This window comes from Pelodiscus sinensis, chromosome 6 (genome assembly GCF_052426305.1).
Source record: "Pelodiscus sinensis isolate ZL-2025 chromosome 6, ASM5242630v1, whole genome shotgun sequence".
Classification (NCBI taxonomy): Eukaryota; Metazoa; Chordata; order Testudines; family Trionychidae; genus Pelodiscus; species Pelodiscus sinensis.
Genome location: NC_143057.1, coordinates 88,317,652 through 88,343,759, shown reverse-complemented (window position 1 = coordinate 88,343,759; position 26,108 = coordinate 88,317,652). Strand labels below are relative to the sequence as shown.

Genomic DNA, 26,108 nt, shown 5'->3' with positions numbered 1-26,108 from the left:
TCAAAAGCTAAGCTAAGGAATTCTGATTAGTATGAAGCCTCCTTGATTGCCATGTGCTACTCTTAAACACTCATTTAAAAAATTGAAAGCAAAAACTCTTGTAAGGCAAACCCTCAGTACACAAGAACAATTAGAAAATAATTCCCTCCTTTCTAGCCCGAATTTTTCCAACTGCATCAGATGTTAGATATGAGATTCCAACTGAAGGAGACAAACCAAAACATAAAAACAAACTTTTATCTCCTCCTGATGCAGATTAATTGTACTTGTATTCAAAGTCCTAAATCTTTACTTATTTAAAGAATGCTAAAATTGTCGATTATTCCTTTTACAGTTCCAATACTAATATGGTGCTGGGTAACAGATTAGGCATATAAAATGTGTACTGCACCTGATATTAGTCTTCTGATGCTTTCAAGTTGTGCTGTCAGCAGCAGTTCTTCATACTTCAAGATCTCAAACTGCACTTCATACAACTGAAGTTGAAGATCATAATAATCAGCTTCTAACCGGTCCAACTGGGCTATAGCTTCTGTGCCACCTTGCAAACTCTGCATCTGAATGGAGAGAAGAAGAAAAAGGCGAACAATACATGATTATAGGATCCAAGTAAAACAAAAACCAAGATCTAGATATTCATCTTTACATTTAAAAAAATTAAAATGTGCCGAAAAGTAGTTGTAAGAGAAACAGTTCAGGTTATTGTAAGCATGATTAATCTAATGCTAAAGGAGAACTTCTAACTACTCTCACAATTTCAGATGTAATTTTCAACATTTTCAGCACAGCACTAGGAGATCTAACACATCAAGTTACAGTTTGACTGCCTGTTTTTTCAGGATGAGGAGAGTCAAGTACACTCCCAACCTCCTCTTTCTTCTATTTCCGTATTTCATATTTTTCTTTTGTTTCTGTAAACAGGGCAATAGAGGTCTAATGTAAATGTTCAGTACTATGTCAGTTTAGATGCAAAAATGTTTTTAAATTGTTATAGGTTATACCAACAAAATCTAGAAAACTGAAATTAAGATTGACAGTTTATGTCATGGTGAACTTAAAAACAAAGACTAAATGTGTCTTTCTCTTAGTGGGACAACAACTGACGAGTCTTTTAGCAAATAAAATATACAACTCTACATTTTTCACTCACACACTATGTGGCTAACTTCCTAAATGCAGACATAAAACAGCATACCTGCCTAACCACAGGTTTTTGTGCCGTTTCTCAAGCCTGCCTTCAAAAATCTCAGGACATCCAGTGCTGCAGCAATGAACAGAAGAAAGAACAGGACATTGGATTCTTTTTAGTCAGGGAGAAAAGTTGACAGTTCTTGAGCTTCACTGTTTTGAGAGTAAATTAGAGAATAGCGAATTTTCCAGGTTTAAAACAACTATGTCAAATTTTCTGGTAATAGGTCAGAAAGGAACATGTAGGACAAGGTTACAGGAAACAGCCAAACTGAAAATTCCAAGCTTTTCCTTTTTGAATGATAGGCAAGTATGCATAGCCGCCACATACTATTTCGATGGAACGTCAGGGGTACGAATTCAGAACTGCACAGTCAGCTGATATTGAAAGGAATTCTCTCATCTGTTGCTTCATTTTACAGGAAAAATCTAGCCTCTGTATTTCTCTGGTTCTCCTTCCATCTACCAGTCACTGATAAAGCTAAACCCAAATTCCTAACAAAATAGTCACCGCCAGTCACTGAGTCTAGATCTTCTCTCAAGGAAGGAGAGAAAGACATTTTGGCTTCAGCTGAATATATTTTCCTAGTCTGACCAGTCTCTTTTCCTGAGGCTACAGAATCAAACATCTACATTATAAATCCTCAATCTGGAAGTAGGGCCATCTGGTGAGAAAATGAAAAACATAAGGTAAAAGTATTTTTTAATAAAAAAAACAAAACAATTTACCTTTCAGTTTTTAAGCTATGATAGGATCCTCATGGGTTAAAACTTGTACACTTAAATCAATAGTAAACCATAAGCTGGTTCTCAAATTTTTACTGATTTGAAATTATCTTTAAATAGTTTTCTGAACTAATCTAGGCATGTTGCCATATAAGATTTAAACATGGAGTGGGCAAACGTGGACTAGCACTCTATCCAAAGAGGTTCCTAAGTCACTGGCAACTTAGAAGAAAATGATCATAAGCACTTAAGAACTGATCTAACAGATAAGGCAGAAAATAGGGTATTAGTTGGTGTCTGCTACAGACCACAAGGTCACACTAGAGCAGTGTTTCCTAATCTTTTTCAGTCTAAGATTCACTTAATAAAATTTGTGTGGCATGGTAAAATTACCACAAAAAAAACCTTACTTTTGATAAGAAATTTGAACTTGCCATGATGCACAGACTCATTGAATCCTGAAAGAAAATGACGACAATGCAACTTGGAGCTTTTGCTCTAGCAAACTCAAATGCCCTTTGGTGTTTGATGCAAGACAAGTTTAAACTTAAGCAGGTATGCTACTGAAAACAGCAACAGAAGAGAGAGAATGTGGTGTGAGATTATGGAGTATTAATCTGCCACCAACAATCAGAATGAATCCAAAGGCCTATCACCAAACTTCATTTTAAAGTTCAGTCCAGCCTTAATTTGGTATGTTGCTCTTCAGTTATTTTTGTAAGATTCAGTTCCTTTGCAATGGAAGTTCTAAGAAAGGATCTCTGACGTAATCAAAATATTTTGTAAAAGCTGAAGGAAAATACGAGAAGAATTTTTCTTCGTGACCTTTCAGATGTTAAGAAATGACACTGACCAAAATGCTCCCAAGTAGGATCCGCCATGTTTGCAGTGGGAAATGATATTTTCCTGCTCGTTGTGATGGTGGAATAGATCAGCCAGGTAAGTAAGTTTCACATACCATGCCACATTAGAGATCTAGTACGTGTGTGCGGATTCCTCCAAAGTTAAGAATTAATTTTTTATCTCATACAAATGAGAGAACTTTTCCATGGGGAAGCCAATATATTTCTGTGTATAAAAGTAGACTCTGGCTGTCTGCTGAAAAGGGAACATTTTAAAGGCTGTGATTTTATTTAGATCATTATCCTTAGTGCTCCATGTAGCATTAACTAAAAAGGTTCTTCTGGCAGTGTTTTTGCCACAACCAATTCTTAATACAGGAAATGGTGGGTCACCAGAACATCTGTTTTTCATCACTGACCTTGCCTGCAAGCCTCTTCACTTTGACAGTCAGAGAGGCAGCCCCAACTGTGCAAACACTACAACAATTTTTCTAGTACAGTTCTCCCTCATCAAGGTAAGCCATTATCACCCTGACAATTTCCTCTCCAGTCATGTGACCTGGCAGTTGTTTGCAGAATATAACTTTCTTATACCATTAGCATCAATGTACTTGATATTCACCAACAGTTGAGCATGACCACTGATATGTGTTGATAAATGTAAATTGTCTGTTTGATTTTATTTTTTTCTTAGAGCAGAGTCTCAATATCAGCTGACATGTCATCAACATATCAACTTATCACATTATCTGGAAGGGGAACTTCTGCGATTTCAGTGACTGCATTTGCACTTAACGTTACTGTCACTATTTTACTGCATGCTGATAAAATGTAGGTCTCTGCAACTGTGTGTAGTTTTTCTGGCTTCACTACAAACTCAGCAATCAAGTATCTTGTTTTCCAGCACTGTAGCAGAAACAGTTACACAGACTCATCATTTTCATTCTGAACCTTTAAATGCCAGAAAAAAGTTGTCCTCTTTGGCAAGGAACGGATGTTTGTTTATGAGGTGTTTTAACATAGTTGGCAGCACTGAAAGTGTCTCTTCACACATGAGACATTGCAGAAGAGGACAAGATGGTTTACATGTAAACAAAAATCCACATTGCAAATAAGTCTTAAGAGTTATTAAACTTTGACTTTAAGTCCATGTTCAGCTTCATCATTGAAAGTAGATGTGGAGACTCCAGAATTCCTTTTTAAAATATCTGTCCATTTTAGAGTTTTCAATTCAAAATTCACAACTATAACTTAACCGTTGATAAAACATGGCTCCCACATACTCCCATGCAAACAATAGGCTCATTGGAGAATAGTATGATGTAGCATCTGCCTTACACACATACATCTAAAGAGCAACATCAGAATGTGATTTGGTTTTGACACTAATTAAAATAATTAGAATCTCACACACATGTGACTTGTCCAAAATTCCACAGCACATCTGTTTATGCTCGATGGCACACCAGTGTTCTGAAGCACACTGACTAGGAAACACTGCATGAGGAATAAAAAGATTGAAGTCCACCATAAGTGGTTAAATCTGAGCAATGTATATAACAAATCTCATGCTCCCAGTACAAAATAGCCTTGGAATTTCTAAATATTATAGATACTTTCATAATTTAAATAGTGCTGCATCCAACACAGGGGAATTCTATATTAAGTGTCATCTGAATGAGTAAAGAACATCAGAACCAAAAATTAATGTTAAGATTGGTATGAGCAATCATAATTTGATCACATAAGCTATGTGCGTAAATAATAAAGACCAATTCCTCAAAGCTGAAAAACAATTATGAGCCAAGTAGCTGGAAGAAAGAATTAAACCAAAAAATAAGAATGATAACTGGAAATTGTTTAAGATAGTTGTGCTAAATGTCCAAACATCACAACTAGGAAAGAAACTTAAAGAAAAAGTTTAAAGAAATAAATTCAACCTGGCTTAAAGGGGAAGCAACGATAACTATAAAAACATACACAGACACACATGTAAGTTGATAGTAATGAACATAAGAACTGGTGAGGGAAGCAAAAGGACACAAACAGAAGCCTCTGGCAGAACAGTAAAGAATAATAAAAAATAAATTAGAAAAAAAGAATCTTAACAATGGTACTAATCCACTACTACAGGGATGGCCAACCCATTCTGGGCAAAGAGCTGCACCCTGGGGGGAATTAAAGGGGGGTGGGAGAAAAGAGCCGCATGTGGCTCATGAGCTGCAGGTTGGTCACCGTTGCACTACTAGATGAAAATAGTGGAACTGTCAAAAATGGTTCATTACTAGAGGTACAATTTTTTTCATGGAGGTTGCAGAAGTCATTGAGTTTGTGACTTCTGTGACCTCTGTGATGTGGGGGGGGGGGAGGGGAGTGGGGAAGGCTAGTTCCAAGCTGCCTGGAAAACAGGAGGCACCAGAGCTTTAAACAGCCCTCACTGCTGCCTCACTTCTGTGGACTCCATAGCTGAACTCCCCATTTTGTCCTGGCTATTTCTAGTAAAAGTCAGATAAGTTACAAACTTCCATGAATTTTTCTTTAGTGCCCATGTCTGTGACTTTAACTAAAAATATCCATAACTAAAATCTTAGCTTTATTCTTTACCTATATTGTAATATAATTATAATGTAATTGTTATTCTTCAAATGTGAAGCAGACATATATGAGTATGCATGCCTGCAGCACCAAAGCCAGAGAACTTTACCTAGCAGTACCCATATATTCTGATGCAGAGAGGGTTACTGAACACATGCTTGTGCCACTATCTCAAGCAACAACAGTTTTAATACACAAAAGTAATCATTTTTTATGTTTTGAGTAGATGCAGCCACACTTTCCCTGTAGGTAACACTCAAACAGCATTCAGAGGTGGGGCTCGGAGTCTATTTAACTGAGGATTGCCAACAGCCTCAAAGTTTGCATCCAATTTCAATGCAGTAATAATGGCACAGTGTATTTAAACATATGCACAGAGGGGCCAAACAACAGCCCTGCAAATGTCCAATATAGGAACATCACTTAGAAACACCACCAACTTTTCCAGGACCCTTGTGAAATGAGCTCTCACGCTTTGAAGAGGCATAGTTTTAGCTACTTCATATGTGGTCATAATACAGGAATTTACCCACGTGGAGATTATCTAAAGAGGCTCTCTGCCTCTTCTTCTGGTCTGGATACAAAACGGTCAAACTAACATACATTGCCAGATATCCACAGGGTGAAGATGCTGCTCACCTGGGGTTGAATGAAGTTCAGGGAAAAACATAACATAACTTGGTTCTAACAAAACAGAGAAAGTGCTTCAGATAAAAAACACAGTGTGTGACCACAGGATTACTTTGTCTTTTGAGAACTGCATATAAGGAGGTTCTACCATCAAAGCCTGCAATTTACACATTCTCTTTACAGATGTTATTCAGACAAGGAAAGCAGTTTTCTGACACACGGGTGAGAGAAAGGAAGTTGCCAGAGGCTTGAACAGAGAGGCCCATAAGAGCCATTAAGACAATATTAAGACCTCACAAGGGAACCATTTCTTTAACCAGGAAGTGGAGGTGACTCCTTTCAAGAACCTCGCTACCATGAAGTTCAAAAACACCAATTTCCAATGGACAGAGGGAATGCTGAAACTGCAGCCAAGATGAACACTCACACTGCAAGATCAAAAGACTGACAATGTAACAGGTACACCAAGACGTCCTGGACAGAAGCCATCTTTGGCTGAACTTCCTAGGCTAACTACCTCATCAAGAATCACTTCCACTTGGCTAAACATGCTTCTACTATAAGGTTTCCTACTACATAGAGAGATTTGCTAGAATATTGTCCCTACTCCTTTAACAATGCAGCAATATGCCATCAGATGCAGGGAGCTGATCATGATGCTGAGTCATAAAGTCAGGGTAAAATGGAAGAGATATGGGACACCCAACTAACAATGCAAAGAGATCAAAGAATGACCATTGTCCTGGCTATGCTGCAGCATTAAAATGAGACTAGCACATGCCAATTTCAGTTTGAGAATTATGTAAAGGATGACTGCAAAAAAACACCTGAAAAGTGTGGATTGTCAGTCCAGGTGAAAAGTCATCTGTCAAACAACCTGGACTGAAACCCTCTTGAAAGCAAAGCAGATTAGGGATGTTAAATATTGGTTAATTGAATAGTCGATTAATCTCATTAACTCATATTGGTTACTCGACTATTCTATAGTTTCCGGGAGTGAGGCCGGCAGCCAGTGAGCTCTGACCCTACTACCGAAGAGCCTCCTGCTAACCCGCGCTGCTGCTTCTGTATCAGGGCAGCAGTGCGGGGTGCCAGGGAGGAGCTGGTCCACCAGGAGAGCCAGTTTAAAAACCAGCTCCCCTCACGGACTGGCTGCCTGTTGCCCCACACTGCTGTCTCCAATACAGAGGCAGTAGCGAGAGATGGCAGCAGCCATCTGGGAAGGGGTCTGAGCTTCTGGACCCGGCTCAAACTGGAAATGAGTCAGACTGCCTGCCTGCCCGGCTCCTAACATACTTTAAATGCAGAGCCGCAGCAGGGGTAGGTCCTGGACTGAGCCAGGCTGCTGGCCAGCCTGCTAAAAAAAATCTACTGGTGTGGGAGAGATGTAATCTATAGTATTAACCTATAAGCTTTTACTTATTGGTTAATTGACTACACTATTACATCCCTAAAACAGATGGCATTTCTTCATGTCTTTCATTGTAAAAGAGTTGTCAGAATATCCAAACTGCAAAGATGGACCACAGGATGCTGATCTTCAGAGACCTCTTGTGATTCAGGGAGAAATGTCTACTGAGGTGATCCTCCAGGCAATTCTGGATCCTAGGTAAGTGATCGGCTATGGAGATAATGTTTTCTCTGATACAAAACTGCCAAAGCCTGATCAATTCCTGACACAGGACACTGGGAGTGTCCTCTGCTAATTATTCACATAATGCATTGCAGTGGTATTGTCAGTAAGAACACACACCAGGAAGGCCCCAATATATGCTGAAGGGCCTTACAAACACTATAGATGGCACAAAGTTCTAGGACACTGATATGCCAAGAAGCATCCTGTTTTGATCACAGGTCTTGAATTTTCAGTGACCCCAATGCATTCCCCAACCTATTAGAGGCGGCATCAGCGACAAAGTCCTCATCAGTGAGGATTGAGCAAAGGGAACACTTTGGCACACATTACCCTGTGATAAGAAGTGCAAGATCAGTGGAGAAAGTCAGACCAGTCTCTCCAAGGGATGAGTATTCAGATTATAGGTTTACTTCAACATTTAAAGAGAATAAAGGCACAATCTGGTGAACTGGACTATATCCATTCAGTCATATGGCCTAGCAATTTCAGGCATACTGGGGCTCTGGTTGTGAGCTAAGACTGCAGCTCTAGACAAACGGGGTGAATCATGTGGAATCAGTTGGTCAGCACAAACACTTTCGAACCCGTAAAGCCTACCAGAGGCCTAAAACTTGATTCTCTGAGTTGAGACCAAAGTTGACTTTCTGCTGTTTAGGATAAGTTCTAGATAGTCACTGTTAGGCGTACTGCAAATGGAACATGAGAGGAGGACTTCTCTGGATTCTTCCAACATTGACCAACCATCCAGATCCAGGAATATATGAATTTCCCTCTTCATACGGTATGCTGTTACCAAAGTCCTGCATTTAGTGTAAACACAAGGACAAGAGAGAGACCAAAAGAAGCGCAGTGCACGGATAGTGTCAGTCTACCATGACAGACAGAAGAAATCTCCTGTGGCTCAAGAGAATTATTACATAGAAATAAGCACTATTAAAGTCCAGGGCAGCAAACCAGTCATGATGTAATACACAGAGTCGCTAAGGTGGCCATCCAGAATCTCACATATCTGACATATGTGTTGAGGTTGCAGAGATTGAGGATAGGTCTCCCTTGGGTTTGTGAACTGGGAAATATGAGAAATAAAAATCCTCTATCCCTGATACTGCAGTAAAATCTTTTCTACAGAACTCATAAAAGCCATTGGAGACTGAACTTGTTCAAAGAGCAGTGCCTTGTGAGAGGTTTCAAAGAAAAAGGAGGTGAGGAGAAATGGAGAAGAACTATAAGGCATAAGCTGATCTAGTGGTGCTTATAGAATATGCATCAAACCAGTTATTGGTACAGTTTTCCTTTTTCCCCCAAAGATAGACAGAGCTGTGCCATAAATTGTGTTCTTCAGTTGCTCCCACTTTATCTGGACAGCTGTGGCACATCATTGGAGTCAAGGGCTTGCTGTAGTATGTTCTTGTACCACTGTGACTTTTCTTGGTCCACAATGGCATCCTTTAACTTTTAGATCTGAGTGTTTTGGGAGTTTTGGGGAAGTTGAGATTGGAAGGGGGGGCGGGGTTAAGTTTGACTATGCTGCATACCAAAGAGTGGTCTGTGCTACAGTGAGCACTTTGAGAGCTGCAAATAATGAAGATAATGTTAAGGTTGGTATGCCTTCTGATAAGATACAGCTGTTGCCTGTGACCAGTTCTGAGATGTTTCCAAGATAGACTGTTTTGCAGCTTTTGTCTGAAAGAATGAGTTTGATACACAGAGGTCATAATAGGAAAAAGTTGCTACCAGTCTCTGAACTTTTCTGTTTATCTTACCAGTTCTGTGTTGACCAAGACCGCTTATCCATGCTTCCTAATCAGTTTCCACTCTTGCATTGAAGTTCCCTGGCAGGAAAACATATTTGTGATTCGGAATCCTCCTTATGGTGGTCTTCAACTGGTTGTACCTGGTCCTTCAGATCAGAAGACAAGGAGAGTGTTGGGGCATACACATTCACCAGGTTCAATGAGCCTTCGGATGTGAATATACATAGTGCCAAAAATTCTCTCTGATCCAATTATAAGTGGCTTGATCGTCCCCAGAAGTGAGTTTGTGTTGGCAAACCCCATTCCACTCTCACTTTTCTTCAGCACTTTTCCCCCCCACCAGAAATACATGTAGCATTTTCCCCTGAGAGAGCCACTTGATGCCAGCCATCTTTCTTAAAGGGATGTGAAATCCACATTGAGTCATTTCAGCTTATTGATCATGGCAGTTTTACGTGATTTGTTGATGGTCTTCAGATAATTTGGTTGTCATGGTGTGAATGTTCCCTCACCCTAAGGATGTTTTCTTTATTTTACTTAATTTGGCTGGTTATAGTCCACTAGTCAAGTTATATAACCTTGAGCTCCAAGCACTCATAGAATCAAGCAAACAATACCCTATTGTCTAGAAGCTGCCCAGTTTTATGGTGCATGGTGGCTGTCCTGTGAGATACAATGATCTCTCCTAGACAGCCCAATGCTAAACTAGGGCACCACCTAAGACAGATGATATGGAACCACTGAGTTACCCATGCATCACAATGCCCCTCTCCAGGGAGTGTCATGGACGCTGAAACAGAACGCCTGCGAGGACACTGCCTGATACTAGCCATCTGTCAAACAGGAGGTCCAGAAGTGAGCTCTGGGCCTCCCTGGACAAGAGCAGGAGCCACGTTGACTGATGCATAGAGATGACTGAGGCCATGAATCTGGACTCCAAATGTGTGGTATCCAAGGCTGCCTGCAGTGCCACTAGCTGCCACGGTCCCCTACTCTGCAAGAGCCTTTAACTCCTTCCTGTTCTCCAGAAAAGAATTCTCTAATTTAGCCATTGATTGTCATATGCTCAAGTTGTATGGGGCAATCAAGGCCAGGTGGTTGGCCACCCGCAACTGGAAGCTAGCTGACAAAGTTTCTGTGCAAAGAGATCCAGGTGTCTGAATACTTGTTTTAGGGGGTTGGAACCAGTTGACCCTGGTGCTCCCTGTTGCTGATTAACACTACCACTAACAAGTTTGGGGTTGGGTGGGTATATAGACATCATGGTCTTTTGCAGGGACAAAATATTTCCATTCTGCTCTCTTCGATATTGGGAGAACTGAGGAGGATGTTTACTACAATGCCTTAGCTATCTTGGCAGCTCCTAGCCTCAGCTGTCTGCCCCAAGCAACCAAAAATGGTGTAGATGGGTCCATCCACCTCCTCTGCCTGGAAGTCCATGGTAGCAGCCACCTGCTTCAAGAAATCCTCATGTGCCCCATTATCCTGCTGGACTACCAAAGGAGGGGACACAATGGCCTAATCTGGTGAAGAAGACTATGAGGCCGGGCCAACTGCCCCTCCACAGGAAACAGTTGCTGGTTCTTGACTTCCTCCTGCACCAATGGGGTGGCCGGTGTAGTCAAAACTGGCACTGAAAGTTGGCTAACTGGTGGATTGCAGTGTGCTTCTGAGCTCCAGCTACCGAGAGCATAACCTGCAGCTGCATCTGGAAACCCTCATAGGATCCAAGAGCACCACTGTGAAGGCCAGGGTATTTGTGGCCAAAGCAGTGGGTGGGGTATCACCTACGGCACCAGGATGGGTGGTTTGGACCTCGGTGCTGATGGCTGTGCTGGTGGAAGGGAAGACTGCTCTGAAAGGACTCCTGTAGATCTGACCCTCACTGAAGCCAAGACCAAGACCGGGAACTCTGGCCCCCTATGGCACCAGGAGCTGCCGGATAAGGATGACTCTGGAGACCAAGAGGTGTGTACATGGCTTCAAGTCAGACTGAAAGTGGCCTCTGGACCTGTTTTGGGAGGGCACTGACAATGACATGATGACCTCTGGTGCTGGGAGGAGAAACAGGACCTCCAGAACTGTTTCTCATATCCAACAAATTTCAGTGCCGCGTGACAACTCCAGTACGGGGAGCAGCAGCAACCTTGTGGGGACCCATCGCATGAATGATTCCTCTGGTCAGGTGGGCATCTCACCCCATGGTGTCTGGCTTGCTAGGCAGCACGTGCCTCAGATGGTCTGCACTCGATATCTGGCAAAGCTCTGGCTCTTGAGCCTGACCATTGCCTTTCCATGGCAGGGTGGGAGGGGCTTTGGGGTGCTCTCCTGAACCAACTTTCTGGAGAGCAGGAGCATCAAGTGGGCTGTAACTAACATACCAATGAAGGCTTTCCCCTGTGTTGGGGTCCCAGTTCCGAGAGTGTCGGTGGGACTGGCAAGTCAAGAATGTCCTGCGCTACTTGAAACGTCTCCAAGATGAAAGGTTCTTGGATGGCCGGTGACGGAACTGAGGAGCTCTGCAGGTTGACTTGCTCTTTTTTGATGCTTTCTCCAGTGCCTTGGCCTTGTCTGATGGAGACTTGAGCCTTGACTTGCATGGCCCAGTGACTTATCGTTCCTCAACTTCTTACCCTGTTTTGACGGTGCCTCCAAAGACTCTTGGTGCCGATACATTGTTGGTGCCAGGGGGCACTCTGCACTTAAGCGCTAGTGCTCAGAGCTGAATTGAACCATTGGTCTTGCAGAGCCAAAGCCAACTCTATCATCAGTACCTTTAACCTAATGTCTCTATCCTTTAAAGACCTTGGTCTGGAAGGCCAACAAATTCGGTACTTCTCACTGAGGCTACGTCTACACTACAAGGTTTTTGCGCAAAAACCCACGGAGCATCCACACCTCAAGCGCATTTTTGTGAAAGAAAATCTACAATCAATCAACAGAACACTCATAGGCATACCTCCTTCTATGAGGCATAACTCCTTTTTGTGCTACAGCTCTTGCGCAAAAAGGCATGTGTGGACGCTCTGCAGGGGTTTCTTGCGTAAAAAGAGCCTATCCGAAAAAGAACAGGTGCTCTGATGGCCATTCTGCAAATGGCCATCAGAGCTTTCTTGTGCAAGAGCATCCATGCAGTGTGGACGCTCTCTTGTGCAAAAGCGCATTGCAAAAATGATGCACTTTGAGTTGTGGATGTGCTTTTAAGCCAAGAAGTTTTTGTGCAAGAACTCCTCTGTAAAAGACACACAAACCCTACAGTGCAGACGTAGCCTGATATGACCTCCACCTGAGCAGTGGAGGCACTGTTTGTGAGGGTTGCAAACAGACATGGGCCTGCAACACTTAATACAATATTAGTACCCAGGAGACCAGTGCATGCCCATGCCCATTTCCAGGGCAAGTCCCTGTGGAGGACTATCTATTACAAAGACTAACATTATCAACAAAAAACAATTAAACCTATTTACACTTATAGAGGGAAACATAAAGAGATCACTAAAGCTTAGCTGGAGCACAGTTCCAAGTACAGTAAAACTCAGATGCTGGACCATTAGATGGTCCGGCACTCCTGATGGTCCGGCACCATGAAGAACCCAGAAGTGCTCCAGGCAGCCGGACCATTGAAGCTGCTCTGCCCGCAGCTTCCCCGATTCAGCCGCTGTTAAAACTGACCAGTGCTGAATCCGGGAAGCAGGGGGCAGAACAGCTGGAGTGCTGCTAGGTAGGTCCAGTAGTGCTGCCCCTTGGGGCTGCGGGACCAACCCGGCAGCACCCCAGCTGTCCCGGATTCAGCTGTTGCTGAAATTGACCAGCAGCTGACTCCAGAAAGCCAGAGGCAGAGCTGCTCTGCCCTAGCTTCCTGGAATCAGCCGCTGGTCAGTTTCAGCAGCAGCTGACTTGGGGACACCTGCAGCAGAGCAGCTGGGGTGCTGCTGGGTTGGTCCAGTAGCGCCGCTCCTCGGCGCTACTGGACCAATCCAGCAGCCTTCCTGCTGCTCTGCCCCAGGCATCCTGATTCAGCCGCTGCTGAAACTGACCAGGGCTGACTCCAGGAAGCTGGGGCAGAGCAGCTCTGCCTCTGGCTTTCTGGAGTCAGCCGCTGGTCAATTTCAGCAACCCGGCAGCACCCCAGCTGCTCTGCTGCAGGCGTCCCGATTCAGCCGCTGCTGAAACTGACCAGCAGCGGCTGAATCAGGGACTCTTGGGGCAGAGACGGACTATCAGAAGGGAGGGCTATGAGGGGCTCTGGGGAAGCATCCCCACAGCCCTCATAGCCCCCCCCTTCTGATAGTCTGGCATAGCTGATAATCCGGCACCCCCTGGGTCCTAAAGGTGCCGGATTATCAGAAGTTTACTGTACCATCACTGGGGGAAAGAAGGATCTGGAGAAGGAAGGGTCCAGAAGCTCCCTATATAGTCCGACGTGTGCACCACTCCAAGGGATGCTGGGACCTGGTCTCCTACTGATACTACTGAAGGAAAATCTTTCTGCACTGGTGCATGCTGCGAGCACACACCTAAATTGAATGGTCACAAGTAATCACTCAAAGAATACTTTTCCAAGATTTCTCACATGAAATATCTTGCAAAAAGCATAGTCAAGTTATGTCATATTCATGAATATATTCCTATAAAGAATATAAAATGCCCTGTCACATACCTTATAACTTTTACCACAGTAAAGAAACAGCAAACTGGTTCTGGATGATCATGTAATAACCATGATTATACTATGTGAGCGTCAGAGACAATCATAAGTTTTATGAATAGAGCAAACAATGAGAATCCAATAAAGAAGCATTCAAAAACAGAGAAAATTTTGAATTTGCCAAAAATAAGCCAGCATAAGCATTTAATATCAATGAGCAGTTTGTAACACTTTCCAACATATGAGCAGCATCCAAACAATGCTATGTATTTATTTTTATTTACTAATTTATGATAACATTGACAATATGATTTTAAATAGGGAGATTTATTCACATGGAAAATGCTGTGTTGAAATCAAAATTAAAAGATTGTGCACATACTAATCATTTATATGATTCAATGATTCTCGAATAATTTTGGCTAGTAAAATAGGCTTCAATACTTCTATAAAGAGAAAGAGACATGTTTATGTATCCGTGGTAATAGCAAACTGGAAATTCAGTAGCATTCTAGTAATTTATAATGAAAATTGACCCACAAACATCATAAAAACAAAGTGAGTAACATGCTTGATGAAAAAGCTGAAGAAGCAAGAATTTTTTTCCACAGTTCATTGTCCTATATGCTATAAATAAAAAATTGAGAACAATGAAAATATAAAAGAAAAGCTTCTTGCTTCTGCAGCTTTCACCAAGTATGTTGCCATCTTTACCATCCTCCCACTCATATATAGGGTTTTTTGGGTGCCTCGTTTTTATTTCAGGATTTTTTGGAGGGGGATTGAGGGTGAAAGAATTGTCACCTTTTTCCAGATCTCAGATACTGATGTACACTGAGCCATCGAAGAGCCAATACTGCTCTCAGGGCTCCAAAACTTCTTTGGAACAATAACGCATTGAGATTATACACTAGGACAGCAGTTCTAAAATTTTAGCAAATGAAGGACTTAATTTTGATTTTTTTCTTTAATGATTCCCCTGCCCCATCCCTTCAGAGAGGGCCCACCACCTACTTGCTCTATACCCTCTCTCCCACCCTCATTTACTGAGGCAAAGCATTAGGGTATAGGAAGGGGGTGAAGGCAATGGCTGGGGCTGCGGATAAAGAGTTGGGGTGCAGAAGGTGACTCTGGGCTAGAGTAGAGGAATGGGGTGTAGTGTACTGGCAACACTTACTGAAGTGCCTGGAAGTAGCTACCAAGTCACTGCAGCTCCTAGGTGCATGAGCAGCCACAAAGACTCTGCATGTTGTCGTTATGCTCCCAGACGCTGAACCCACAGCTCCCATTGGTCATGGTTCCCAGCCAACAGGAGCTGCTGGGGTGGCAGCAGGGGCGGATATAGGGCAGGGTGAACGGGGTGGCCGCCCCGGGCCCCAGCGCTTCAAAAAGCTCCGCGCATGCACCGTGGCGCCGCTGCGCATGCACATGGCGTCACTGCGCATGCGCCGTGGCAAAGGGGGGGCCCTGCGGAATTACACTGCCCAGGGCCCCGCAAAACTGTCATCTGCCCCTGGGTGGCAGTCAAGCAGGGACAGAGCCTCCCTGATCACCCCTATGTGAGGAGTCGCTGCAGGGACCTGGCAGCCACTTCTGAGAACCATGTAGAACCAGGGAAGTTACAGAGCCTGCATTAGTCCTGGGCCCCAGGAGGCAATGGAAGAAAGGACAAGAAGTTGATCAGTGGGCCTCGCAGACTCCAGTTTGAGAAATGATGCAATAAGAAATTTCTGATCCTACCCACAACCGCGCTCCCATTCTATTTGCTCTACTAAGATTGCTAGAAATGTTAAGATAGCTGAAATATTTAGCTGAATGAGGACACAAAAAATATGTCTTCTCAAAGAGTTGCTAGATTTGCTTATTAAACAGTACAAGGACACAGGGTACCAGAAAAAAAATGGAAGGTAATGGTATTTTTTGTAAATAGTTATAAATGCTTATATAAAAATCTTTCAGAAAATTTAATTCAGAATTAGTTCATGATAAATTCCAGTATTTTAATTGTAAATGGATTTATATGAGAAATTACCTCTTCTTTCAGTGCATGTTTCTTCTGCTCCAAACAGATTTCTTTAGCTCTCATCAGCTGCAGAGTCTCCTTAGAAACTGCATACTGGAGCTTTTCCATACGTTCTACTGCTGCCGCCCACGCAGCTTTACCAAACTTTTTCTGATCTGCTCGCATTCGATCATACACAGCTGTAAAAGAAAACAGAACACTGTTAATAAAAATGAAACATTAAATTTGAGGTGCTGTCAAATTTTATATGCCGTTTGTTACTGTTAGCCTAATTCCTATAAACACACCAAAAATTTCTGCTTCAGCAAGAGATGCTGAGAATTACTATTGTGAAAATAAGTTTGAGAGCTTAAATGTGATGCATCATTTCTACAATCACACACTCTCACCAAAACTATCATTCTCCCTTATACGTCTGCTCCTGGCCACTGCAGAAAGTCTGAAATTTAGTAAAATTTTAGCAACCTTGTTTCCTTCAGATTTCTGTTTGGCACTCGCCATGTTAAGTTTCCAGGGTTATTCATCATACTCCATAGTTCTGCAGCCACAAAAGCCATTCACTAACAGAATCTAAGCCTTTAAAAATAAAACAAGAACAGCAATGTAAAAGATACTCACCTGAACTGGGAGGGACATACCAGTCTTCAAGTACATAAAAGATTGTTATAAAGAGGAGGGTGATAAATTGTTCTGCATAATTGCGGAGGACATAAGGACATAAATTGCAACAAGGGAAATTTAGGTTAGACATTAGGAAAAGTCTTAACGGAGTAGTTAAGCACTGGAATAAATTACATAAAAAGGTTATGGAATTTCAGACACTAGATATTTTTAAGAACAGATAGGTCAAATACATGTCAGAGATGATCTACATTGGGATTAACAAACAGTGGTACCATTTGGTACCTTCCCCAGACATCTTTGGGGTATGTGGAAGCATTTGTGTAACGGTGGATTCATTATCCTATTTACTACATTTTCCTAATAGGTTAATCAAAGTTTTAAAAGCCTAAGGACATCTGTTACATAAAATATAGTAGTTAACTTACTTCATGATGTACAAGTAAGATCAGACACACACAGATGCTGATGTACAGAGCCCTCACTTCCAATCACTACACAGAGTGGATTCAGTTGCTCAGCAACTGTCCACTCTAACTGAGCTCAGAATTTAGGGAATTTTTTTTTCAGTTGTACAAGTCGCAATATAAGTATATTTGTATATAACACTGAAATATGGACAGATGGCTAAAGACAGTAATGAGAAGAATACACAGAGTATCAGAGCTCAGAAGGGCAAGGGTACCTGGGCATCTGTTAGATGTGCAAGTGGCTGTGACCAGATGTCTGGGTGGAACCACTCAGTGTCAGATTCAGGACAGGATGCAAGAAATAGGGCAGGCAATCACCAAAGCTAGTGGTTTAGTCTATAATTAGATTCAACAATATAATGTTATAAAACAGCTTCTGATGCCACACTTAACCAGAAGGCAAAACACAGCTCCCTTTAGGCACTCCAGCCCTGGTCTCCCATCTAGAGAGCCAAGTCTAATATAGTGAGAAGTTACTAAAAACCTATTTCACTATAGATGAGGTTCTTACCAATCCCAAAAGATCAGACACTTATTTTCAGGTCAATGTGTCTCAGATCTTACCCAAATATCGCAGTGTCAGCCAAACCTTAGTACATTTACTCAAGGTCTGCTATATATTTTAGCGAGTCTGTGTGTCTATCTGTGTGTCCATTCATCCCTGAGTCCATTTGTTCAAGAACTCCTCCTAAACAGTAAGAGCTAGGACCACCAAATTTGGTTTGCAGTTTCCTTTTATCATAACTTTAAAAGTTCAGGGTTTGGTTGTGGCAGGACAATGGGATGTGTGTGGAATGTAATTGTTTCATATGAAACAAAGGGAGGGGTGAGAGAGCAGGGACAATTATACTCTGAATGACCACTGGAGGGCAGCAAGCACCCCAGCCCTGAAGAGCAGCTGCCGGCTGTTACTCACCAGCTCTGTGATTCTTGGGGAACCAGAACATGGTCGCCTGTCAGCCTTGTGCTCTTGGGGAGTCAGGGAGTGACATTCATGGAAAACCATCCCCCTCCCTCAGGCCTCTGCTAGAATCAAAGACAAAGCAAAGAAAAGGCCAGGGAAGACACACCTAAACTGCTTCAGACAAGGGTGATACAATTAAGGAAACACCCCAGCCTCATTTGCATTAAAGATGGAACAGAGGGACATCTCATTAGCATACAGAATGGAGAGCAGCTCTTCCAAGGCAGGAACCGCACTGAACTATGGGACACCGAAAGCAGAGAAGCACTGCCTGATGGGAAATCCCTGCTCCAGATGCTAATGAACCTAGGCCTGCTCACACCCAAATTAGTCATTATCAGACCAATTCTAGTAACGATCCTATTGACATCTAAAATACTGAAACTGCCAAGTTGCATTGTGAGCTCGTTCAAGGAACATCACCCATAACCAGGTGTGATCAGTCTCTATTGTCTCTCCTCTTTCTCTTTGAACTATCTCTATAAAACTCCTATCCTTGCCCCAAGAAAACTGTTCTGATACCTGGACTTAAACTGCATCAGTTCCATTGAGACTTTTTCATCTCCTGTCTGATCGTGCTGGGGGCTCTGTCCTGCTTTTCTCCTGCCCTCTGGACCCCCGGCTACCATCATCATCTGGGAACCCCGATCAGTGCAAGCTCCGTGGAGTGGTGAGGTCTCTCTCTCTCTCTCTCTCTCTCTCTCTCTCTCAACTATCTCTCTAAGCATAGCCTCCTGACCCTGCCCTGTGTAAACTGTTATATGGTTACCTAACATGTGTAATCAGCTTCAATTTAGATTTAATATTGTAATTGTTAGATTTAATATTGTAACTGTTTGATATCTATTCACTACTCAGAAATAAATCACTTTCATTGTTAAACTGGTTGCTTCTCTCTCTTTCTTTCTCTTTTGCTCACTCTTCCTTAAGGGGTGTTGTTTTGGCTTCCCCATTTGCTCTGCAGCAACGCTTCTTGTACCCAAGCAAAAGATCCCTGTAGTGCCCAAAATCCTGTGGGGTTTGCTCATCGTGTGGTTTACCTGTGAATGACTGTGGTGTGAAAGTGGGGATAGGGGGTGCTGAACCTGGGGGCTTATGAGGATGGCAGCTTAAAGTGCTGTTTAATCCAGCCCACGGAGTCCAAAGGCACATGAGGGTGCAGTGTGGCATTGCTGTGAAACCCAGCCAGCTGAGTCCAGGGACATATGAGGGGGTCAGCTTGTGAGTGCTGAGTACCCAGTCCTCTCAGACGTGCTCTGATTAGTGGGTGTGAGTGTCTGTGTGTGTTGCTAAGGTGGGAAGAACCCCATCCTGAGGAACCTAGTTCCTGCAGGAGAGCTCCAGTGGGAGGGGGAATTGGCAGCAGGGAGAATTCAGCTCCATATGAGAGCCCAAGTAAGCACCAACAGCACACTGATAGAACTGTTAACCTTCCCCCAGTCCCATAAGGGTAACCCTGATAAATGAGCATACCCCAGGGTATTGGGCAAATCTGGTAACACGGCTGCTATGCAGTCCCCCCTGCCACTCTAAGCTGCCCATAGGCCACCATAGCACACAGCCCCCGCTGCCCCAGGTCAGCCCATGGGGAGCAGTCACCACTACCCTGGGCCAGCCTCATGGAGCCAGGTGGGCCCTCAGTGCGCCAGGATGACCCTGGGAAGCAACTGCCAGGCAGGATGCACGCACCCCCTCCCACACTAAACAAATGCTGGATCTGGACAATGCTGGGTAATTCTTCTAGTTTATTAAAAAAAGAACAGAGTTATAAATGGTTAATAGCTGATATATATTCAAAATGGTTGTGAAGTCCTTATATCAATTTGTAGTAGAGATGGTAACTTCCAAATGACTGGAAGGTCCTCAGTCTGTAGTTCAAGATGCTCCTTGAATAAATTCAGTCCAAAGAATTAGAGCAGAAAAGAAGCAAAATAGTCTCAGGTATCTTTTATATTCTTTGCTATATAAATGGAAATGTATTGTACCATAGGGAGCCATTAGCCCCTATGTATGGAAAGTTACTGGCCCAAGATGGAGTCCAAGGTCACATAAGCATATCACATGTCCCTGTACATTGTAATCAATCACAGGGGCTGGCCATTGACTTCTCGCTGTGAAGTCCACAGGGAGACCTACTGAGTGGGAGGACTTTCTTCAATAGACTGTATAAGAGTGGAGTGGCCTTAATAGGCCATCAGCTTGGAGTAACCAAACTTATTGACCTTCCAAGTTGTATATGATAATCTTCAGAAGTTTGAGAATCAAGCACTCCTGCTGGGGCTCTTGTCTTGGGGTTGGGGAGAGTCATGGGGCTTCAACCCTGCAATGGTGTGTGGGGGAAGTCTCAGGACTTCAGCTGCATGGGAGTTGCCCGCCTATCAATATTTTCAGGGCTCGACAAATTATACAAATCTACTCTTGGCGAGTAGATTGTAACCCGGAAGAGCCGGGTTTGGGCGATCTGCGCATGCGCAGAACAATGTGCGCATGCACAGATCGCCAGACAACCTGGCTGGCGAGTGGGGCTCGCCGCAGTTTGGCGAGCCCTGAATACTTTAGTGCTAATTCTTTTAGCACAACAGTGCAAACTATCTCCAGAGGGAACCACTTCCTGCCCCATCCCAACTCCCTCCCATATAGCAATATGTGAAATGCAATATCATTTTAACTTCCAGATTACCAATTTATAACCTCTAGGTTGAGGTCCATGATTTAATAGAAATCTCCAGCTAATCCTAAAGTGCCACCCATCTGGTCCAAGCTGCTATGCGTCCTAAATGTCACCTTTTAAAGCCACCCACTTTCCTTGACGACTTCTACAGTACAGTTCTGTGTTCTATACAAAGTGTGCTATGAAAATTAAGAATTATGGGACAACAAAATTACACTTTAATATTAAATTGAACACTAGAATCAATATTATACTGATTATACATTTAACGTAACAAAACGAATTTTAAAATTTGAAACTGTTGAAAAAAATCCAAGCTCACTGCCACAGAATTAAAGTCAAAGTTAAACACAGGGGCTGCGTCTAGATTGGCATGATTTTCCGGAAATGCTTTTAATGGAAAAGTTTTCCGTTAAAAGCATTTTCGGAACAGAGCGTCTAGATTGGCACTCATGCTTTTCCGCAAAAGCACTTTTTGCGGAAAAGCGTCCGTGCCAATCTAGACGTGCTTTTCCGCAAAAAAGTCCCGATCGTCATTTTCGCGATCGGGGCTTTTTTGCGGAAAACAAATCTGAGCTGTCTACACTGGCCCTTTTGCGCAAAAGCTTTGCGCAAAAGGGACTTTTGCCTGAACGGGAGCAGAATAGTATTTCCGCAAGAAGCACTGATTTCTTACAGTAGGGAGTCAGTGCTTTTGCGGAAATACAAGCGGCCAGTGTAGAAAGCTGGCAAGTTTTTCCGGAAAAGCGGCTGATTTTCCGGAAAAATTGGCCAGTCTAGACACAGCCAGAAAGTACAGGAAGACCATAACCAGATAAAACAGAACTTATTTAAGAACCATCCAAGATCGCAGAAGTTCCTAGCCTGATTGAGATTAGGATACATTTATTTTGAGCACCAACCACTACCTGAACTGAGACAGATAAGCCATTCACTGATTTAAACTATGTGGGACGATCACATGACACTACCCAAACATTTCTGCTATACAGGAAACCCCCGAGATGCAACCACCCGAGTTACAATCCCCCGCACTTGCAACCATTTTTTAAAGTGAGGAAGAGGCCGAAAACCTCCGACTTACGTCCTCAGCCCACATTTATGGGGCACGATGCCTACTGTAAATGAGGGTTCCAGTAACGACACCCCCAACTTTCGATGCTTCCCCAGGAACCCATTGTGTCGCAAGTCAGAGGCCGCCTGTACAAAAAAGATGAAATTCAGGAGTCTACAGATGGTGCAGTCTCTAGGCCCTAGTTCTCCAAAAGGCCTGGGCTCCAGTCATACCCTCTGTAACAGCTGTTGAATGGCAAGCTAATAACAGGGTTACTTTCATCTTGTATACTCACCCAGTATCAAAATCTGTCTTTGTTTATTATTCTTACAATTACCATAGTGGTATGAGGGGCCCCATTGGGGCAGGCACTGTACTCATTAAAACTAAGGATACATCTACACTTGCTCCCTATCTCGAGATAGGGATGCAAATGTAGCCGACCGAAATTGCTAATGAAGCAGGGATTTAAATATCCCGCGCTTCATTAGCATAAACCTGTCAGTGCACTATGACAATCACCAGCTGATTCGAACCAGGAATTGCACTCCAGGCCGTGTTGGTTCGAATCAAACCTCTTGGTTTGAACTAACATTACTCCTCATTTTTTGAGGAGTCTGCTGCCCCACACTGCTGCGTCTGATACGGAGGTACCAGTACAGGGTGGGAATAGCCCCTGTCCGCTGAGGGACCCAAGCTGGGGGCATCCCACGGAGCAGCCTCTGCCACTGGCGAGCCCAGGCTCGCTGTGGACATAGGCTGCTCCACAGCAGCAGCCCCTGTCCACTGGATGCCAGAACAGCCTCTGTCGACCGGGAGCTCGGGCCCTCAGCAGACAGGGACTGCTGCTGCCCCACACTGCTGCCTCTGTGTCAGAGGCAATAATGTGGGATGGCAGGCGACTCCACTGCATGCTCTTCATATAAAACTCAGAACAGCTTGCCAGTTCAAGTTTTAAATGCAGAGCATGCAGAGGATGGGGATTGCAGTTAACAGGAACTGTTAACCAATAAGCACTTGCTAACCAGTTAAATGGTTAACTGACTAGCCACTAACACCTGATGGATGGATGGATGCCATGTTAGTCCCAGGATATGAGAGACAAAGTAGGTGAGATACTATCTTATATTGAACCATCTTCTGTTGGGAAGAGAGACAAGTTTTTGAGCTTACACAGAGCTTTCTGTCAGATCTGGGAAATCTATACAGGGTGTCACAGTTAAATACAAGTTGGAACAGATTGTTTAACACGAATAGCTAACGTATTTCTAAGAACCATTCTAGGTTATTTGTAATCTATGTAAGTGAAGTAAATCTCAGGAAAACATTTTTTTCCTCAGATAATAGGCTGATTTAAAACTGTGTCTATACTAGACACTGCACTTATTTAAATCATCTTTTTAAAAATTCACTGTTAAACAATTTAAGCCCGTGGTCACCAACCGGTCAGTCGATCACGAGGGCTTGACCAGTCGATGGCGAGGCATTCAGGGGCCCTCCCATTTCCCCCCACCCCTGAGAAGCCCCACTACTTACCTCCAGCAAAAATGGAGGTAGTGCTGGCTACCTGCAGGGTGGACGGAAGTCCTGCAGCTGCGTGCCACTTCCGGGGGTTCCAGAAGTACACTGGCTGCTCCCCTCCCTCAGGTCTGTGGCATGCCAGAACTTGCGGGGGAGGGGTCCCCAGAGGAGGCATGCGTAAGGGCTTCCCTGCTCCGCAGGAGGCACATGCATGGGGGCTTCCCTGTGCCACGGAAGGGGGAGTTGGCCCTGGAGCAGGTGGGAGAGGGTGCTCCCTCCGGGGGATGGGCAGAGAGGAGTTGGGGGGGATGGTGCAGGGGACTCCCTGGCCTCACTAGCACCCTGTTCCCTGCTGCAGAACCCTGCCCCCACCCCAGTACCCTGTCTCCCTGCTCACATTGGTACCCTGTCCCCTGCTGCAGAACCCTGTCCCCTCTCCCCTGCTGCAGAACCCTTCCCCTGCCCCAGCACCCACTAGCACCCTTTCCCAGTATCATATCCCCTGCTCCCACCAGCACAGTTGGGGCCACATTACTGAGGCTTGGGGGGGTTTTGGGAGGATTTTTTTTTTGGATCTCGCTTGTGTGGCCCCAACTGACTTTTCTGTGGGTCAGTGACCCCTGACTCAAAACAGGTTCCCTGCCCTTCTCAAATAAAGACAACGTAGAAACTTTTTGTGTTTGACATAGTATTTTATTTAAAAATTAAGCCTGGCCAAACCAACCCCCATTGGGGCCAAGCCCCCATCTGGCCGCAGCATTATAACACTCCTGCACCCACCCAGACCCTAGAGCTGAGCCTATCATACACTGAAACCCCCTGCCCTGAGCCCCTCACGTACCCGACCCCAAATTCCTGCATCCTCACAGCCACAAGGCTGTGGCTTGCTTAGTACCTCAACTTTCCATCTGACCAACACTCCCCAGCCTGGAGTCCCCTCCCCGGGCCAGCATCCCCTTCTCCACCTCCTCCTGCATCCAAATTTCCTCCCAGACCTTGCACCTCTCCCCACACCCAAATCCCTTATTCCCACCCCAGAGCCCACACTTCCTGTCTCAACCCAGTGAGGGTATGGCTAGACTGCCTGAGTTTTTCCAGGATTCCAGAGATATCCCAGAAAAACTATTCTACGTCCAGGGATGCATTTGTTCTGGTTTTTTTAGTGGAAGAGTGAACATGCTCTTTTGGTAACCCCTATATTCCTCATTCCGCAAGGAATAAGGGGGATTCCAAAAGAAGGGGTGTTTCTAACATTTGGTCCAGTCTAGACAGGCCAAATGTTGGAAAAACCTCTTCCTACATAAGAATTGAGGGGAAAAAAGTGGCAGTGTAGAGTGTATAAGGGTTGGGGATAGCAAGTGATGGAGAGAAGAAGAATAGAGAGGGTGGGGATTCAAGGAAGGGGTGGAGTCTTGGGGGAAGGATGGGCGGTAGATCTTTGCTTGTTCTGCAATTTAAAAAGTGATCTTGGGTGTAAAAAGATTGGAGATCACTGTTTTATCAATACAAGGAAGGATTAGACTAAATTAAGCATATCTATGTTAGGTTTTAAACTAGAGTGACTTTTAAACTGATTTTACTAAACTAGTGCACTTTCTAATATAGACAACACCTAGTTACCTCCGGGCAGACTTCCAAGAGAAACCTTTTGCAGGTGAACCTGGGTCACGTATTCACTGAGTAGTGTTGCAAGATAGTGTAGGTTAACAAGAGTCTTATATATTATGTAAAATCTAATTGATGAGAGACAGGCACAAGAAAAGCTGAGTCAAATGCAAAGATGAGAAAAGATTGATATTATGGTTGCCACGTGCTTGAGAAAAAAAGAAAATTCTTCAGGGATTCTTATCCGTGATTTAAGGATGGAGGATCCTTAAATCATTAAAAGTGCTGCTGTGCAGGAGCACAAATACCACTGCATTGAGAGAGAATTTTTGTTTGCTATTGTGAATGTTCAGGAAGGAGAAATGATTAAATAGAGAAATGGGCAGGCAGAAACAGGATGAAAGAACAAGGAGCTCCAGTTTCCCTTCAGGGGTTTGGGGCAAGCACCATACCACAGGCTCACAGACTTTCAGGTCAAAAGGGATTCACTGATTCTAGTCTGACCTCCTGCACACTGCAGGCCAAGGAACCTCACATACCCCTATAATAGGCCACTAATCTCTAGGGGTATGTCCACACAGCAAAGTTAATTCGAAATAACAGCTGTTATTTCAAATTAACTTTAATAGTGTCTGTACAGGCAAACTGCTATTTTGAAATAAATTCGAAAGAGCGGGGCGCTTAATTCGAATTAGTTAAACCTCATTCTACAAGGAATACCGTCCAATTCAAAATAAGCGCTGTGTAGATGCTTATTTCGAATTAGGGGGCCTCCAGCCGTTCCCAGGGTGCCTTGGTGACCACTCTGGGCACAACCAGGAAAACTCCTCCCCCCGCCCCAGGGCCCTTAAAGGGGTCGGGTCCGGCTACTTGGCACGTGCCAGCTACAGGTCCGCCTGCACACAGCAGCAGTGACAGCCCCTTGCCCAGTGGTCAGACCATGAGCCAGGCATCCAGTGGCAGCCAACCGTCCCCCACCCAGTCTCCCAGCACCCAGAGGCCAACCAGGGGCCGTAGACGGCGCGCGCCCTCCTGGACTGGTGCGGAGATCATGGACCTCATTGAGGTTTGGGGGAAGGCCCCCAATGTTCATGATCTCTTCACCAGGTGGAAGAACGCAGCCGTCTATGGACGCGGAAGGGCCACAGACACACCCAGTA

The 26,108-nt window shown here is 44.0% G+C and overlaps 1 protein-coding gene across 1 annotated transcript in view; it reads right to left on the bottom strand.

Annotated features, from left to right (window-relative positions):
* The window catches only part of JMY (junction mediating and regulatory protein, p53 cofactor), a 143,011-nt gene that overhangs the window by 56,883 nt on the left and 60,020 nt on the right, over positions 1-26,108 (bottom strand). Inside the window, exons 4-5 of the mRNA XM_006119180.3 lie at positions 16,052-16,221; positions 392-557 (exon numbers count right to left, since the gene is read on the bottom strand). Of these exons, the coding sequence (XP_006119242.3) occupies positions 392-557; positions 16,052-16,221 (336 nt within the window). The remainder of the gene's footprint in view (positions 1-391; positions 558-16,051; positions 16,222-26,108) is intronic.